The sequence below is a fragment of the Cygnus atratus genome, chromosome 3 (assembly GCF_013377495.2).
Source record: "Cygnus atratus isolate AKBS03 ecotype Queensland, Australia chromosome 3, CAtr_DNAZoo_HiC_assembly, whole genome shotgun sequence".
NCBI lineage: Eukaryota > Metazoa > Chordata > Aves > Anseriformes > Anatidae > Cygnus > Cygnus atratus.
This window is the reverse complement of record NC_066364.1, coordinates 104,022,602-104,039,283: the sequence shown is the minus strand read 5'-3', so window position 1 is coordinate 104,039,283 and position 16,682 is coordinate 104,022,602. Positions and strand designations below refer to the sequence as shown.

The window sequence follows — 16,682 nt, the reverse complement described above, 5'->3', positions numbered from 1 at the left end:
TTGCTAGCCATGGCATGGCTGTTTCTGGATCCTGCTGACTACGCCAATGTGTGAGTCAGCACAGGCAGACAGCAGAAAATGCAGAGTATATTTATTTTTGTTACCTTGCTAACTGGGGGATCCCTGAAGTAACACTCAGGCAGAGGCACACAAGTGGGGGGATGCAGGCACTGCTAAGCTCAGTCTATGCTAGAAGATTGCTGACCTTCTGTTTACACCTGCTTTCCAAGGGTTCGCACAGGTGTGGTTTACCACCATGCTTTGATCTTCACTGTGCTTCAGCCTTCTCCGTACTAAGGAAGGTAGCTCAAGCATGTCCAATAGGGCACCTCCAAGTCTACCAAACACCTATGTTATCTCTACACAGATGTTCTACTCATCAAGCATGCAGAAGATAAATAGCAATAGGTAAGATGCATGTGTTTTCCTACATTACAACTCTCAAGGCTTTAAACATTCCTAGCTTCAAGCTCACTTGACTGTATTTACAGTCATCCTTACCAACCTTCAGTTCTCACCCCATCCTTCTTACTGATCTTCCACTTTCAATCCATTCCTCCCAACAGCAGACATACATGAGATGTATGTAAATGGGATCAGAGGGATAATGTGGTCGTGGGTCATGATCGTCTTTCCCTGCTGAATATTAACTGTCATGTCTCCTCACTAAGGAACTGTCAACATCTGAAAATAAATTCTTCTAGCTTAACAATTTGTTAATCCTTCCACATCAGATAAACTTAATGCCATCATGACTGCAGCACGTATAGATGCATGTTGCAGGCATGAACTTCAAATGGAGATTTTGCTCTTGCTGTGCAAGATACTTACAGAATCTTCACAACTGTATATTGTATTATCTGCAAATCTGGTGCAAAGATCCCAAGCAGTACCGTGGTACTGAGTACTTACTGGCTGTATCAGCACATCCATTTTTTATCATTAGTATTTTCATTATTCATCCAAAAGGGGTAGTGGGGAGAAATGCAGACTTGGGATCTTTGCACCAGATTTTCAGATAATCCAGATAGTCCACTCTTTCAGATAGTGATGATACATGACAGAGTAAGAACAAGTTACTTCCTCTCTGTGTTGTGATTTCTTTCATTCCTATAGCAAAGGGCATAATTCTCAGAATATCTTTCTTAATAATAGAACTCCATCAATGATTATAAAATGTTTTGGATGTTAAGAAGTGTGGCAGTGAAAACTCTGCAATATGTTGTTTTTATTGGTAAAATGCACAGTATTCTCAGTTATATTGCTAATATCTGGTGTATCTCTTGAAGTCAAATAAAGTAACTGGAGTCAGTGTAGTGCTTTTGGGTCACCCTCAGATACTGAGAGCATGGAATGGCAACTCCCTTAAAGGTTTCAGGTTTGAGCAGTGCCAATGGAAGCAAGGGCAACTGCCAGCTTGTTAAAGGTCTGCAGATAAAGTGTAGCACAGAACTCTTAGTTGCTGGTTTTGCAGCTTTGAATCTCTGGCTGGAAAACTGATACTGCTTCACAGTGTGCTCAGCCCTTCTGCAATAAGACTCCAAAGCACAATGTGTGCTCTGGCTTTAACCCCTAGGGATGAAACCACAACTCCACGCTCAATGTCGCTGTGTTTGTACATAGCAACTGTGAACAGAGTACAAAATTGCCTGGTAGCTCAAGCTTAAATCAGAACAAGTGAAGGTGGAAGTGCAGCTGACATCTGTTTTGCTCTGTCAGTGTCCTGGATTTTGTGGCACAGGCTGGATTTTGTGGCACAAAAATACATATTCGCTTAATGGAAACACAACTTAATTTAATTGATGTCCCAGTAAAACACAAAACAAGATAAGCTTTTACTGAGGTGGGGAGGAAGCGAGCAAATGGACTTTATATAGGAGGGGGCACTAGTTAGTGACTAAGTAAGGAATCAGTAGTATAACGTTGGTCTAAGACTTAAGGTAGCTGCATACAGAACATAAGGGAGATCAAACACAACTTGGGTATAAAAACTCCGATTTATTTACATCAGTGAAAAATAATTCTTGAAGTTGAGTATGATCTTAAAAACAACCATATTTCAGAAATTTTGGATTAATGAAAAATGGAAATGTCCAAAAAAAACTTTAGAAAAAAATAATTTCAAAGTGACCAGCTAAACTGTGATTTCCTACATTAGTTGCTCTTAACCGCATGCTTGCAACTCAAATTGAAGAATTTTGCAAGAGTCCTGTACGTTAACTGTACTGAAGAGAATCTCTTAGCTACATGTAGTCATGAGTTTGTGATGCATTCTTGTAGATTACTACTGAAGGAAGCTCTGTTTCTTGAATATAATGCTAAGTTTGCTGCAACATCCTTAGGGTAGCATTAGAATTCTTCAGCAGCTGCAGTGTTTAGGTGGGATTAGGTGATTGATTTTGTGATGAGTGTCCTGATGACATAGCCCTTAGTCAAAGCTGGGAGAGATGCTGTACGAGGATGCTGGCTGATGTGAGGCGTCTTCAGGGGAGCCTGTTTTTCAGGGAAAGTTGCTTTGGCTGACTTCATGTCCAGCCAGCACATGTGAGCAAGTTTCCAGCTTGATTGCCGAAGTGTTTTTCTGTGTGCTGATGTAGCTCTTACACCACAGAAGAATTTGGTGCTTGGGGGGTGTAAATACTTCTCAGTTACCGTCCATCATAGATGCTGAGAAATTTCACCATTTACTCATAAAGAGAGAAAACGATTGTACTAACTGAAGAGAAGCTGTCCTCCCACTCTTGTATTTTCATCTTCAAAGCTATATTTAGGCATGCAAAGTGCTGTTTTTCTGTTGTCGTGTTTCTTGTTTATTGCTATTCTGAGTGGTTACTGCCAGCACAACAGAAAAACCCAAAAAATGCATACAAAATGAATTTGTATTTTTAATGCAGATTGGATAGGACTCCATTTCTGATGAGTGGGAAGACTGGCTTGCACTTTGCCCTGCTGATGATCTTTGCCATATCTCTTGGTGATTTCCCAATTTAACAGGTGATGGCGCATCTGTCTTCGTGATTACAAGGTGGATCTGTTGAAATCTATCTGTATGCTATGGGTATGGCTACTTTGTCACCTCAAGCTTGCAACCCTCAGAGATCCAAAGCATCTATCTGCTGCAATTTACTTCTTTATATTCAATACCTCACTGTAAATACCATAATTAAGATTTTCTTGTGTGTGTGTGGCATAAAATGGCACTGAGCTTATTGAAGAAGGATGGTTGTGATTAAGGCAATACAATAAAACTCAGGAGTTCAGTATCCAAAGGGGTCCCTTGTACAGCATAAGGCAAGCCTCAGTTCCCCGATCATGGGCAGGAAGGGTTAAAAATTCTGTGTGAAGATGAAGCGCTGTCATCATGAAAACTGTGGGAAAAAACTATAACTATTCCCATCAGAACACAACTAGAAATAGCTCATTTTCTGCATCTTGTTCTATACTAAAGTTGCATATGAAAACACATCAAATTAAATTAATTAAAAAATTGCATCTTAATTCTGATGATAAACTAGTTCTGTGAGCAAGATTCAGTAAATTCTGAAACTATTTTAATGAGTGCTGTAACAGCCTAAGATTAACCAATTTTCAGTACCTTGTGTTTTCATTAGCAAGAATCTGTCTAGAAATTACAATAAATCCCTTCAAACTGCATAAATCAGAAAGAACATAAATGTCTTCCTGGGAAAACAGGATTCTCTGTGCTAGAGGAGAGGTTTCTCTCTCTCTCTCTCAACATGTCCTTAGCTGCCTCTGGATTTATAATGCTGTTTGATTGGGCTCTTACAAAACTACTCTAATCAGGATTAAGCCTTGTATCTTTGGAACCAGAGATGATGAGATTACATGATAATCAAAGGTGTTTTAGAAGATCAAAGCCTTTTTGAGGTAATAATATCCGTAATTTGATTCCTTTATTCCTTTTAAAAAAAGGGTTATTTTTTGTTTTAACTTGTATTTGACCTTTTTCTTTCCCTCCATACTCATAAATACCTAGTGTGAAGTTGTGGTTTTGCTTTCTTTGTATTTTTGCAATAGAATACAATTGGTCCAGGATTTTACCCAGGGAAAGGTCACATCAGTCACTTTTTTACACAACCAAAGCTGTGATGCCTCCTGAATAAATGACATGTCAAATCATGATCATTTCTGAAAGTTTTTAAACTCCTTTAGCTAAACGGTGAAACAAAGGACTTGGCTTCAGGTCCTGCCTTCGTGGAATCAATTTGCCTCAGACTTGCAGAACTGGAAAGTATTTCTGTTGCTAATTGTAAAACTTTGAATTAAACCCTAAAACACAATCAAAAGGAGAAGCAGCTGGCTACTGATATTTCCTCAGACTGTTGGTAGCAGTTTGTGTTTTTAGATGCAATGCTTCCTTGTGAATAAATTGTGTTTTGGAGGCTTGGGTAAAGCTGTTTCCTCTGCTTGTGCCTCTGTCTGCCCAAACATTTCTGCTGTCAGTCCCTCTGCAGCCCCTGGCCCACAATGTAGAGCTCAGGGTGGGAAGCGGATCTGTTGGACTCCTTGATTTCAGGGGCACAAGGGTTGCTCCAACAGTCACCTGCTTTTCCAGGGCTCTCCTCCACACTGCAGAAGGGAAGAGAGTTAAGTTAAGAAGCTTATGAATGGTGACTTTTTAAAACAATGATGGTAAGACTACATTAACCCATGAAGCACAAATCCTGCAAAGTACTAGGTAACTCAGTGTCTCCTTCTGTGTATGTGGTCTTTATACACACTATCCAGATGTTTTTCTCCATGTTCCCTCTTTTGTGATGCCAGATATGCTGTACTCTCCCTTCCCAAATCTCTCTTGGGAAGAAAATATTTAAGATGTTTAACGGGAGATCAGTACAAATCTGAGTTCACTTGTGGATGGAGAGAGATTTGAGTGAAAAGTCTTGTTCCAAATCCAGACTCAGCTGGAGTAAAGGTCTTAACTCTGTTATGCATCCGCTTAGTATTTTTACAGTGACATTTGAGTATGTTAACATGACAATAGGATATGTGTTCTGGTGGTATAAATCTGCCACACTGCAGACAGGAGAACTGATACACAGAAACCATGCTAAACTGAATTATCTTTTGATTATAGACAAGCTGTTAAGTTCCTGTTCTGGTTACTAGGACTTCCATGATTTGTGCTGCTGGATGAAGATATTTGTGATACATGACCAGTCATGAAACTCTAATCCAGATTCAAATGTCCCCTAAGTATAGGAGGTCTCACTTTGACTACTTGCTGTGGGCTGATTCAATTAACCAAATCCCTTGCCTTCTTGAACAATATCTTAATGGCAATAGCATTTAATCTTTTATCTCTGCTCTACCTCTTGGAAGATTAGCAGCCTCAATGAAATATTATTTTCAGTTAAACTGCATACACAGAAATCCTATTACAGATTCACAGGATTTCTATAAGCAGGATAATTTCACATGCTATGCCCCGATAATATGCTAGTAGCTGTTGACTCCTGTCAAATGACCAAGCTTAGAAAACAGCAAAATTAGGTCAGTAACTAACTTCCATAGTTAGTTCAGTAACTAACAACCATAGGCTGTCCAACTGGAACCAGCTGTTATACTTGATTTGTTCAATTAGTTGTTGAACTTAGGAATGGAAACCTTAAAATGAATCTCTTGTCCAAATACAAAAGCTGAAACTCCAGCTCTAGCTAAGGCTAGTGATGTTTTAAGTCCTGATATTCCACACAGCATAGGATGGGCAGCAGATGTACTTGGGAAAGGAGCACTTCTTGCCTTCTAGGCAGTGCACATAACAATGGCATTTAATGCCTGTCAATGCTAGCTACCAAAATGAGATAGAAGTTGCTTGTTCTTTTGGTGTTGCTGCTAAAATGGGGTGGGTGGGAAAGGGAATTCTGCTGCGTGATGACTTCCTGGAATGTTACTTTTACAAGCTCCTGGAAAACTGTATTTAGTAATCTGTTCTCAGAAAATGGATGTTTTAATTGGGCATGGAAAAAATGTAGGCAAATATCCCAGAGTTTTCAGAAGCATGGGAGAAAGTAGCTAACTCACTGATTACCAAACTCTTTTACTATGAAGTCTGACCCTATTGCAGGTTTGCATGTGTCTTCCTCCTCCTCCCCCCCCCCACCCCCACCTAGTGCTTGAAGCTGCTAATGACACACACACACACACACACACAAATAACAGACACAGAGGCTTAAACTTGGAGAGGAGAGGAAGAGCAAGAAAAGGAATGAAGGAAAAGAGACTAACAGTTGGGTGGGAATAGCTTGCAAATTTGAGACCAGATGTAAACATTGCCAGAATGAGGAGTTTTAGGAATATAACATCTAGGGAGTTACTTTTAAATTTTCCTCTGTTAGCTGAATGAATTGCAGAGCAGAGTAAGCCTTGCACAATTAATAAACCATCCAATAAACTCAAAGTATGGTGCACTAGACTTGAAATTAGCATCTGAAAGCTGACAAGCTCCAAGTTTCAAGCTATAATGTCCATACAGATCCATGCCATTATCTGTCCATCATTCTTGCCAGCTGATCTGAAATATTTTAACACAGATTTGTATTGAATAGTTGACAGGCTTAGAGGCTGATGTTAGGAAAGACACCCTGGCCTATCTTCTCATGGTTGTTTAAATATATTTATAACCTGAAGGCTATTTCATAGCTTTCAAGAATTGAAAATGGATGTCCTTAGCCCCCAAACAAAGGAAGTTCAGTAGCATGAAACCAACACCGAATTTTCTCTGGATGAAGTGTAAAGCTAGAGCAAGCTGTGGGAAGTTAACTGAAATCTGGGGCAAGATGATGTTATCTTTCTCCAGCCATCAGTTCTGTGCAGGAACAGGGAACTTTTCTGGGGTATTTCTTAACGGCAATAAATTCCCACTACTAGTTTAGAAAGCCAACGCAGTGCAATACTTCTGCTTCTTGACGTAAAGTAGAAAGTTTCTTACCTTGCTTGGTTAAGAGCAGGTTCACTGCCAGCTGTTACGGGAGCTGGAAGATAAAACCGAACCCCTGGTCTGCGGTCAGAGAAGCTTCTCCTCACAAACGGCTGAGGATTGGCAGCGCTCAGAGACAGCTTTCTGGTTCGGTCTACAGGCTGCTGGAGTAGCAGACTGCTCTTTTGGGAAGGTGGTGAAGCTTCAGGCTGTTTGGTGACTTCCACTGTGGGTTTGCTGGGTGCTGGTGGAGGTCTTGCTTCAAATAAGGAAGAAGTGGCTGGGCAAAATATTGAATGTACATTGCTGCCCTTCTTGGAGGAAGCAGGCTGGTACTCATCCCCAGCATCCAGACCAGCTTTTGATCCCCTGTAGGAGCGGGATGGGGAGGTTGGTGGGGATGGGGCAGTGAGGAATGGAATGGGGCTTGCTTCTCGGCGGTAGACTGGGGAGCCTGGCAGCCGGTGTGGTGTTGGTGAACTTTGCTTGTGCTCCGCAGGAGGGCTGAGCAGTTTCCGCTGGGCTGGTGGAGAGGGCAGCTTCTTCTGTAGGGGTGGGCTGGGCCCCCGGGGTGGGCTGGGCGCCCTGGGGCTGGCAGGGGGACTGGGTTTCCTCTGCATGGTGGGTGAGCTCAGCTGCTGGCTGCTTAAAGCCTGCAGAGCACGTCTGTGGTGTACTGGAGGGCTGAAAAGCTGTTTCTCAGTTGGTGGAGAAGAAGGGGGCGTTCTTGCTGGGGAGACCCTCCTGTTGAATGATGAACATTTTTCATTTCTCCTCAGTGAGTCGGGAGAACCATGCTTCTGATATGGCACTGAAGTAGCAGGTGAATTGGGCTCTTTGCTCTCTGAGCTACTGTCATATGGTTTTGAAACCCCACTGGGATTTTGAAGAGGAATAATTTTATGTGTTTGCTTGTACAAATCTGCAGCTTCTTTTCTCTGGGTTGCTAATATCTCCTCCTGGCTAGGGATGTGCATGTTGGTAGGGTTCAGCTCCAGAGAGTATATCTGCAGTTTCTCGTCCCTGGGTCCGCTATTCCTTGAAACTTTGTTAGCAACTGCGCTGGGGCTGATGCTTTTACTTGGTAATAAGTCAATGGACTGGAGGGAGGCTTTCATTTTCGGGGAAACTTGTGCTCTCTTAGTAGCATGAAATTCTGTTTTGGCAGGCTTTTTGGCATCTTCCAAAGAGTTTTCTCCTATTCTTGCTGTTTCTTCAGGCTCAGAGAATTCAGAAGTGTCCATTAACATTTCAGGGGGTGGTGGTGGCAGGTTCTCAGTGTCTACATCAGTTTCTGCATTTAATTCTGCAGCTGGTACAGGAGGAAAGGCATTTGGAAAGTTAGAACAAACTCCACTGGTGTTTGAAAGGCTTGTGTCTTCTACTGGTGAAATACGATGCTTAATATTTAAAGGCACCAACCCTCTCTGAAATGGAATGGAGGGTGGGATGACTGGAAGTCCAAATTTTCTGATGCACTTAATTGGCCCTAAAGATCTTAAAGGTGTGGCTTTTTCAAGATCATCAGTCGGACTGAATGTTTCAATGAGCTTTTTGACAGATTGGCGGGGGGCACAACTGCTGCCACTGAGTATTTGTGTTCCAGAAGTCTTGTCGTCTTTGCTCCCCGATGTCTCCTGGGTGGGCACAGTAGCTCTGACAGGCTTCTTGCATCTCTTTTCATCCAGCTGATTGGCAGGATTTTGATCAACCATGTACAAAGGGACTTTATCCTGGTTAGGCAGGATGCTGAAATTTTTTGAGAGGCATGCCTTAAGTTTGCTAGAGGACCTAGATGTAATTTGCTCATCCTGCAAGTAACGTGTTTTTCTCAGTTTCCGAGGCTCTTGGTTGTTATCTGTATCCATCTTTCCATAAAACATTTCTAGCCTTTTGCTGAGCTCCTTTTGAGTTCTCTGAAGCTCTAGGAGGGTTGGGTCCTCTGCCTGGCTTCTGAGGGACTCCTCCGATCTGGACCGTCGTTGTTTCCCAGAGGCCTTCTGCCTTCCCATTGCTGTACTGGGCCTTGCTGTTAGGATTGCTGTTCCGCTCTCATCCTCCACCCATTCTTTACACCCAGATTTAGCTGGGACAAACTTGATTTTTTCACTGATGGCATCTTTCATCTTCAGAATCATTTCCTCTGTCTCCGCATTCTCTGTCCTTTTGGTGGACAACTGTCTTTGTGTGTTATCAGTGACTGCAGGTGAAGACTGGGGCCTCTTTGGCAGGGCATCCTTACCCATTTCTGATAAACTTGTATTGTCATCATCCTCCCCCAGGGTGCTCCCTTCATCATCATCTGAAGGAAAATCTGTTGATTCAAAATGTTCACCTTCCTGAGTAGAATCAGACTGGAAGGAGTTACTGGAGTGGCTTTTGCTCAGGTTTGCATATTTTGCCGCGGCGGAAATACCTTCTGGTACTTCACCCTGACAAGAAGTTTCTTCTCTGCTCCATAGAGATGAATAAAATGTATCTTTAAAATGCCATTCAAGTGCACAGCCATGGGATGTGGCTGTGCCTGGTGACATTGCTCCATTATGCATGTGCTCCATTGTTCTGGTGTGGTTTTGGGACATAAGGCCATGTGCACAGGACTCACAGCTTGCTTGTGCTCCAAGCTGGCTGAAAGGACTGAAGTCTTTGAGGGACTCACTGTCCACGCCAATGCCACTATCCTCAGAATAGAGAGTCCTATCATCACCATGGGACTGAGAGCTTCCCATGCTTGAGGCTTCAAGCAGCCTTACCGCCCGAAACAGGCGCTCATCATAGCTCTGCTTTGCTTTCAGTTTTCCTTCCAAGTTGCTTGCAGCAGACTGCAGGTAGCTGCAGGTTTCCTGCAGGGCGTCGGAGGTGACAGAGGCCAGTGTTCCACTCACTAACTGCATTTTATTGATTGTGTACTGAAGTAGTTGTTGCAGAAGATCAGGGTGCTCCTTCAAATCATCTTTTCCTGATGGCCATGCCAGATATCTACCCGCATCTTTGAGAAGATTTTCCCCATCATTAGCAATTTCTTCCAAGAGCTGGTTGATTTCATCAAAGCGAAGCATGAGGAAGCTTACCATCTGTTGTAGGAAGAGCTGAGTTTGGGCAGCCTGGTTGGCCATATGAAGTATAGCTTCATACTTGGAGAGGTTTGGATTTAAGTAGGCATATGCATTCTGATGAGCCTTAACAAGCAGTTCTGGGAAATCTACCTTTTTCTCTATCTCGCATGGGGACAAAATTGATTTTTTTTTAATTTTGCTAGGTCGACCTTGCTTAGCTAATTTATGACTTTTTGGCTTCCTTCCTTTCTTTAGGATTTGCTTGGTATTGCTTTCATTCTTATTATCACAAATGGAAGCTGATGCTTCTGATTCACAAGAGCTTTGCTTTCTGATCTGTACAGCCTCAATGATGTGTTTTTGAGACTCAATGAATTTGGACATAACTTCAGCCTCTGTGGCTTTTTTCTCAATTATGTTGTCTTCCCTGGAAATGTGAGGATCTGAATGAGATTTGGAAGAAAACTGCAAATAATCACTTTTGTCCTGCTCGGACAGTTTCTCCTCAGTTTCTCTCAGGCAGCTGTTCCTCTGAATTTTGTATTGGTAGAATTCATCAATATTGTAGCAAGATGAACCTTTAACTAGCAGTGGGATTCCTTTATCTGCTGGATCAATACGCAAAATACCTTTAGGTTTATTCAAAGCCTTAAAACCATTTCTTGCAAGAGTATTAACAATCTCGCTGTGAGATGGTGTGCAGCCCATCCTTTCTCTGTCTTTGACTGTATTTCTGATTAAAAATCCAGATGAACCAGGGAAAATAAAACAAAGAATTAAACTCACTTTCTCATCCTGAACTGCAGACTGTCCTTTTCCTCACAAGTTTTCCATCACAATTCCAGTTTTGCTGTCTTTCCTTATTGTTTGCCTTGAAATTTCACGTGCTTACTGTCCAGGATCTGGTCTTGAAGCTGTGCTGTTCCATTGTATGTTTCCACTCAGGTTTTCTTCTTTGATTCAAAAAAGGAGTGTGAAAGCTCTGCTGGATTTAGAGCTAATGGATTAAGAGGACCTGAATGCCTCACTTCTGTATTGACAGATGTCCACTACAAATAAGACTTTAAGCTCATTACGGTAAGCAGGCACCAGCCAGTCAGCACCCATGTTGAAGATTTTTTTTCTGTGCTATATTGGGAGGCAAGAGGACTTGGTACCTGCCCCTCCTTTTTTCCCTTGTTGCAAAACCGTAACGTAATTGAATGTAGAGATCTAAAGAAAGAGACTGTATTTTGAAGCCTTTTTGAAGGGGAGCTACTTGAACAGGTGTGTGAATACCACTCAGTACTGCTTAACCAAGGAAAAGGTGATCTTGACGGAGTGTGTACCAGCTGGAGAATATAAGACATGGAATCAAATGGGTTAGAGATACTCGTTGTGCTTCTGCCTTGATGGTCTTCATCAATTTTCCCCTACTTGCAAGTGACAAGCTGTTTACTTCTAAGTCCTTCTAAGATTTCCAAAGATGATTTTGATTTTTTCCCCATCAGATGATCATTCTTGGAAGGTATTTTTCTCTTCAGATAGCTTCCCAACTTGAAAGCTGAACTTTCAAGGATAAGTTTTGCATATGTGGTTAAGACGGTGTCTACCTCTAGTGCATCTAAACTGTAGAATTTCAGTATTAAAAAAAAAAAAAGAAAAACAAACAAAAAAAACCTACTATCTTGTTGTCATTGTAAATGCTGTTAGTTAAACTTTCCACAGTGCTCAGCGTTCAGTTCACCTGTCTTAATTTGGGAAAGAAGTCAAATCACAGGCTGAATGGACGACTTTAGACTTTCAAAAATATGGGTTAGGGCCACAAAAAATCATCCAGTTTCCTATAAGATAACAAATCTCAAAATAACAAAAAAAAGGGTTTTCCTTTCTGAGTTTCTTGGGATAAAGTGTTAACATGTTCTTTGCAGTCAGAAAAGTGACTTGCTTGCCTTTATTTCATTGTCATCTGCCAGGGCCTAGTTCTCTTGATGGCAAGACTTCAAGTGTTAAAACTCTAAGGAAAAAAAGCTAAAAAAAAATAGACCCATTTCTAAAGAACAAAACCAAAAAGTTCTTCAAACCACTTCTACGGCCATGAAAGAATTGTTCCTTTCATTATTTCTGTTATCACTTGCTATTTCTCTTACTTGGGAAAACAAACCCCAGAATAATCCCAGTCTGAAAGAGAAATTAAAGAACTCAAAGCAGGAAATGGAATACTGTGATGAAGCAGAAGATACTTATATTTTCCAAGTATTTATTTATGAAGGGCAGTATGTGGATGGGGATGACAATAGCAATTGCCACCAAGTTCCCTCTTCGTTACTCACATTGGATGGGTTCACCTTTTGTTTTCCAGATGTAGCTTTTCTACTGAAGGTATCTGTTTCTCAGTGTCAGAAAAGGTTACAGAAAACAGTGGCTATCTTAACACTGGAGAGAAGCCTACTACTTCTCTCTAGCAATGTGATTTCTCTGTGATTGCAGGTATCTCATCCAGTTCCCCAAAATCTTTTTATGCTGCCAAGCCTATAAAATGTTTTCAGACTTGAATGACCTGCTTACATGATTCATTTGTTGGAGCTGGACTGTAGTAGCAGAATGTCTTCATGGAAAGTCATTATTCTCTGTAGCCTTGCTGTTTTCATTTGTTCTGTTCAACATGAGCAGCAAACTTACCTTGATTTACAAGGGAGAAGGCATGCCAGTGACTCCAAAGAAAATTTTTAAAATCCTATCTGTTTTCTCTACAGTATTTTTTCTGGAACACATAAATTGTACTTAATGTATGTGATGTCATGGTCATTTCCCTGTAAGCTTTTCTGGAAAACATCAGGTAATTACTTCTTGACTCCGCTTCTTGCAAGTCATGTAGCTCACGCTCCAGCTGCTTCTGCATCCCAGCATGATGTGGTTTGTACACAGTAGTCCCAGATCGCTTGCATTCCCTTTTAGGCACATATCTAATGTGTTCAGAATGGAGAAACGGGGCAGCTGTAGGCAGCTGCTTCATCCTAGTGATCCTAAAGGTCAGAACGTTGTAGCCCTCCACAATAAGTCAAGGAAATCACAATAGATCAATCAACTAGCTTTAGTATATCTCTTCTGTTTCCAGTGAGTTGAGAGACCTCTTTACATAGCTTGCTGAGTATTTGTTGTATAAAGTACTCTTGTGACTTTGAAGAGCAGCTCCAACAGTTCCATCATCTCTACTGGGAATTAGCCTCATGTGGGTTGTTGTTTTTGGAAAGGTCTTTTTCTTCACTTTTTCCTTTTTTTTTTAGCGTCATGTCGCTTTTTTTTTTTCCTAGTTATTTTCAGGCCATGTATTAACATCTGCAGGCAACATATACATAGGTCAAAAAACATAAGACACTGGTTTATGATTCTTATGTATTTATTATTTCACAATTGATATTAACATTAGTAAATATTAACTTATGTTCAGTTCATTATTTATTTATTTATTCTTGAATAGAGATCCTGGGTCCTAGAAAAAATGTTTTAACGAGGCATATGTTTTGTCCTAACTTTAATTATAGTTTGCATGTATATGGAATATAACTAATTTATGTTGTGTCAAATTTTTTAGCTTCTGTGAGAGAAGAAACTTTGCACCTATTTCCAACCACTTATGAAACTGCATTTTTGTCATTAATATTCTTGTTCCTAAATAGTTATATATTGCTTTGAAAGTTTGAGGCACTTCAAAAAAAACATGCTTTACCTCATGGATAATGCAAAAGAAAATGTTCGTTGCCTCGTGGTCATGTAACAAAAGAGATGGTAATTTAGGTAAACCAAGTAAAAACAGCAGTAGAAGAGAATATTGATAGGAGAATGACAAGCAAATATTTTGAGAGTAAAGGAATGAGACGAATTGTCATATGTTGTTTATGAAATCATATTTTGGTTTACAACGCTACTGTTTACTGAACCCATATCAAAAGGAAAACATTTCTCATGTTTGAGCCTACATTGTTATCTGTGAACTTGCTGAGTTGAACAATTTGACAAGTGTCCCAGATGAACACAAAACTGTGTTTGAGGAACAGAGCCTAGGGAAGAAGCAAGAAATTGTTTAAAAGGCTTTTGTTCTTCCTTTCATATATTTTCTTCCTACTGTTAAATCTGGCAGTATTTTCATTTTAAGCAAGCTGCCTGGTCACATAGCACTCTTGAAGGGAACAGCTTAAATATTCTTAAACCCTGCCAGAAATGTCTGGTGCGCTGGATGATAAAAAACAGACTAGTCTGAAAGTGGGAGTGGGACTAGTAGAACTGTTAAGGGCCCTACCAAAGGCAAGAATGAGGCCTGAACCTTGATGGACATGTGTGGTAGACAGGCTCCAGAGATGTTGTCAGTGTGGTAACCATGGGATGGATTTTAGGGCTGGATGATGGGAGAATTGATTGATAGAAACTCTGAAATTTCAGCATGAAGTTTCAGTGTGAAACAAGTAATGTAAGCCTAAAAATTATGGAAGCAAGCAAAAAAGACAATGTAGGGCTGCTATCCTTTGCAAGTTTGCAGGATTTAAAAGGCGAATGTGCATAATTGCTCACATCAGGTCTTAAAAAATTAAGGTTTGTATTTGTGTTTGACTTCTGAGGAAAACTGAGTTTCTGCTCATTGAGAGATTATGAAGAGCTTAAGTGATAACAACTTTAAAGAGCTCTTTTCCTCTGAAATAAACCTGATTTATTTTTTTTATATAACAGTGTCATGGTTTTGGCTGGGATAGAATTAATCACCTTTGTAAAGGCTCACACAATGCTGTGGTTTGGATTTTTAATTAAAATAGTTCATTTTTCATAGTTCACATCAGTTCTCACAAGTGGAAGCAGGTTTGTGCTTGTGGAGCAGTTCAAGGAAAGCAAGTTTCTATTTGATGAAGACTTGACAAATTGTCATTTAAGCAGCACTTTCCCTTCTCTCTTTGCCACCCATAGTCTCTTCCTGGCTACACCTCTCTAACCCAAATTTTACCTTGTGAAACAGCGTGGAGCATCAGGATTAGTTCCCTAAGTGTCTGCAGACCCAAGCTGTCTGATCTACAGTTTGATTGCCTTTAATTTTCCCCTCATTTTTCATAACTGGTGATCACTGCTCTCTTACTAGCGTTCGGTGAACACGGGCAGGTACCGAGTATTAAGCTGGTGGATAAGCTGATGGATATGTCGTCTGTGTTGCCCTGGACGGTTTCCAGGCCTATCCTCACCTAGGCCAAACAAGAGCCATGCATGTCTGTGCTAGCAAGCTACCCCTGCTCCAGTGCAGGCCGTTTCTGAGTGAGACATGACACTTGGCCCGTCATACGCGCTCTGTGACTGCTCTGTCATTACCTGAATCACCCCTGCCAGCGCCTCAGGCGGGGACCCGGGAGGCTCCCCACTGCCCGTCTCCGCGCCTCGCCTCCCGCCCGCGGACAAGCCCTGGCAGGCCCCGCCGCTGCCACTGCGCATTGTCGGCTCGGCGGGGCGGAGCGGGGCGGTGCTGAGCGGCGGGGGGGCGGTGCTGGCCGCCGGTAGGCCGAGGGCCTGAGGTGCGGGCGGGGGAGGCCGCGCAGCGCCCCGCCGGCTGCAGGTACGGTTCGGGGGGCAGCCGCGGGGAGCGGGACCGTTGGGACCGTTGGGACCGTTGGGCGGGCGCGGGGACACCTCACGGCGCTGCCCGGAGGCGGCCAGTTAACGAGTGGGGGCCGCTTTGGGGGTCGTTGCCCGCACCCCCGGGGTCCGGCACGTCGTGGTGCTTCGCCTCGCGCTGCCCCTCACGCCGGCGGGGGCCCGACCTGCTGAGGAGGCGCTGGCCGCAGCTGCCGGGAGCCGCCGCTGCCCTGCTGACAGCTCCGTGCGGCGGCGTTTGCACGGCCTCCCCGCTGCGCTTTGCCTTTGTCGGGAGGGCGCAGCAATGAGAGTTTGAAGCAGCAGCAGAGGCAACGTGACAGCTTTGAAACCAGAACTGTTCTAAACTTACAGCTTCTGAAAGTGCTGCGTTGCAAGAGAGCCCCCCGTGCACCAGCTGGAAAAACAGTCATGAGTGCATCTGTATTCGCACACGTCCTTCGCCCATAACATAAATTTTAGAGATTGATTAGTTAGCATTTGTACAAGAGCCTTGTTCTCTGGAGCAAGTTATTCTTCTTGCTTTTACATTTTTGGGCCCATAAGTAGTCCATTATATGTGGTTATTGTCAAAAACAGCATCCTGTGTGTGACAAGTCCTGCTACCAAAGTCCTGGAGCAATTGCATTGCATCACTTAAAGTACTTTAGTATTTGCAAGTATTTTATAGTTGTTGCAGAAAAACTTTCTACTAGTACTGTAAAATAAGATTGCAAATTGTCTGGAGTACACAAAAAATCTGGATCCTGTATTAATAATTTTTTTTTAATAAACCATGCATGTTTTGTGTAATGTATGGATATTGAGAAGCTTGTACTTGCTCTTCAGTCTTGCCAACGTAAAAGCATGTACATCTGATGACTCCATCAAGTTTTCTTATTTTTTTTTTCCAATGATATTTCCCTGTTTTCAGGTTGCACTTGGATTACAACAACATATGGCTGGCAAATAGTAAGTATGGTATTTTCTTTTGTGCTAAACTGCACTTAATAGTAGCGTAGCTCAGCAATACTATGAAAAAGAAAACTGGTGGTTTTTCATTTAATTTATCTAACCATTTCCTTCTGTCTCTCTGAACT

General features: G+C 42.0%; 2 protein-coding genes across 5 annotated transcripts in view; one reads left to right on the top strand and one right to left on the bottom strand.

The window, feature by feature from the left end:
- Positions 1-1,986: 1,986 nt before the first annotated feature.
- Positions 1,987-15,461, bottom strand: PCARE (photoreceptor cilium actin regulator). Its single transcript, XM_035563663.2, has 3 exons — positions 15,325-15,461; positions 6,953-13,314; positions 1,987-4,590 (listed from the first exon to the last, which is right to left on the bottom strand). The coding sequence occupies exons 2-3, from the start codon at positions 10,702-10,704 to the stop codon at positions 4,461-4,463; spliced, it is 3,882 nt and encodes a 1,293-aa protein (XP_035419556.1). The 5' UTR covers positions 10,705-13,314; positions 15,325-15,461; the 3' UTR covers positions 1,987-4,460.
- Positions 15,462-15,477: 16 nt separating this feature from the next.
- CLIP4 (CAP-Gly domain containing linker protein family member 4) overlaps positions 15,478-16,682 on the top strand; it is a 29,595-nt gene continuing 28,390 nt past the window's right edge. For 3 of the 4 annotated variants that reach the window (XM_035563695.1, XM_035563678.2, XM_035563686.2), the window contains exons 1-2: positions 15,478-15,565; positions 16,517-16,554. The gene's annotated coding sequence lies outside the window, so the exon portion shown is untranslated. The remainder of the gene's footprint in view (positions 15,566-16,516; positions 16,555-16,682) is intronic. The other variant, XM_035563702.2, reaches the window with a different exon arrangement.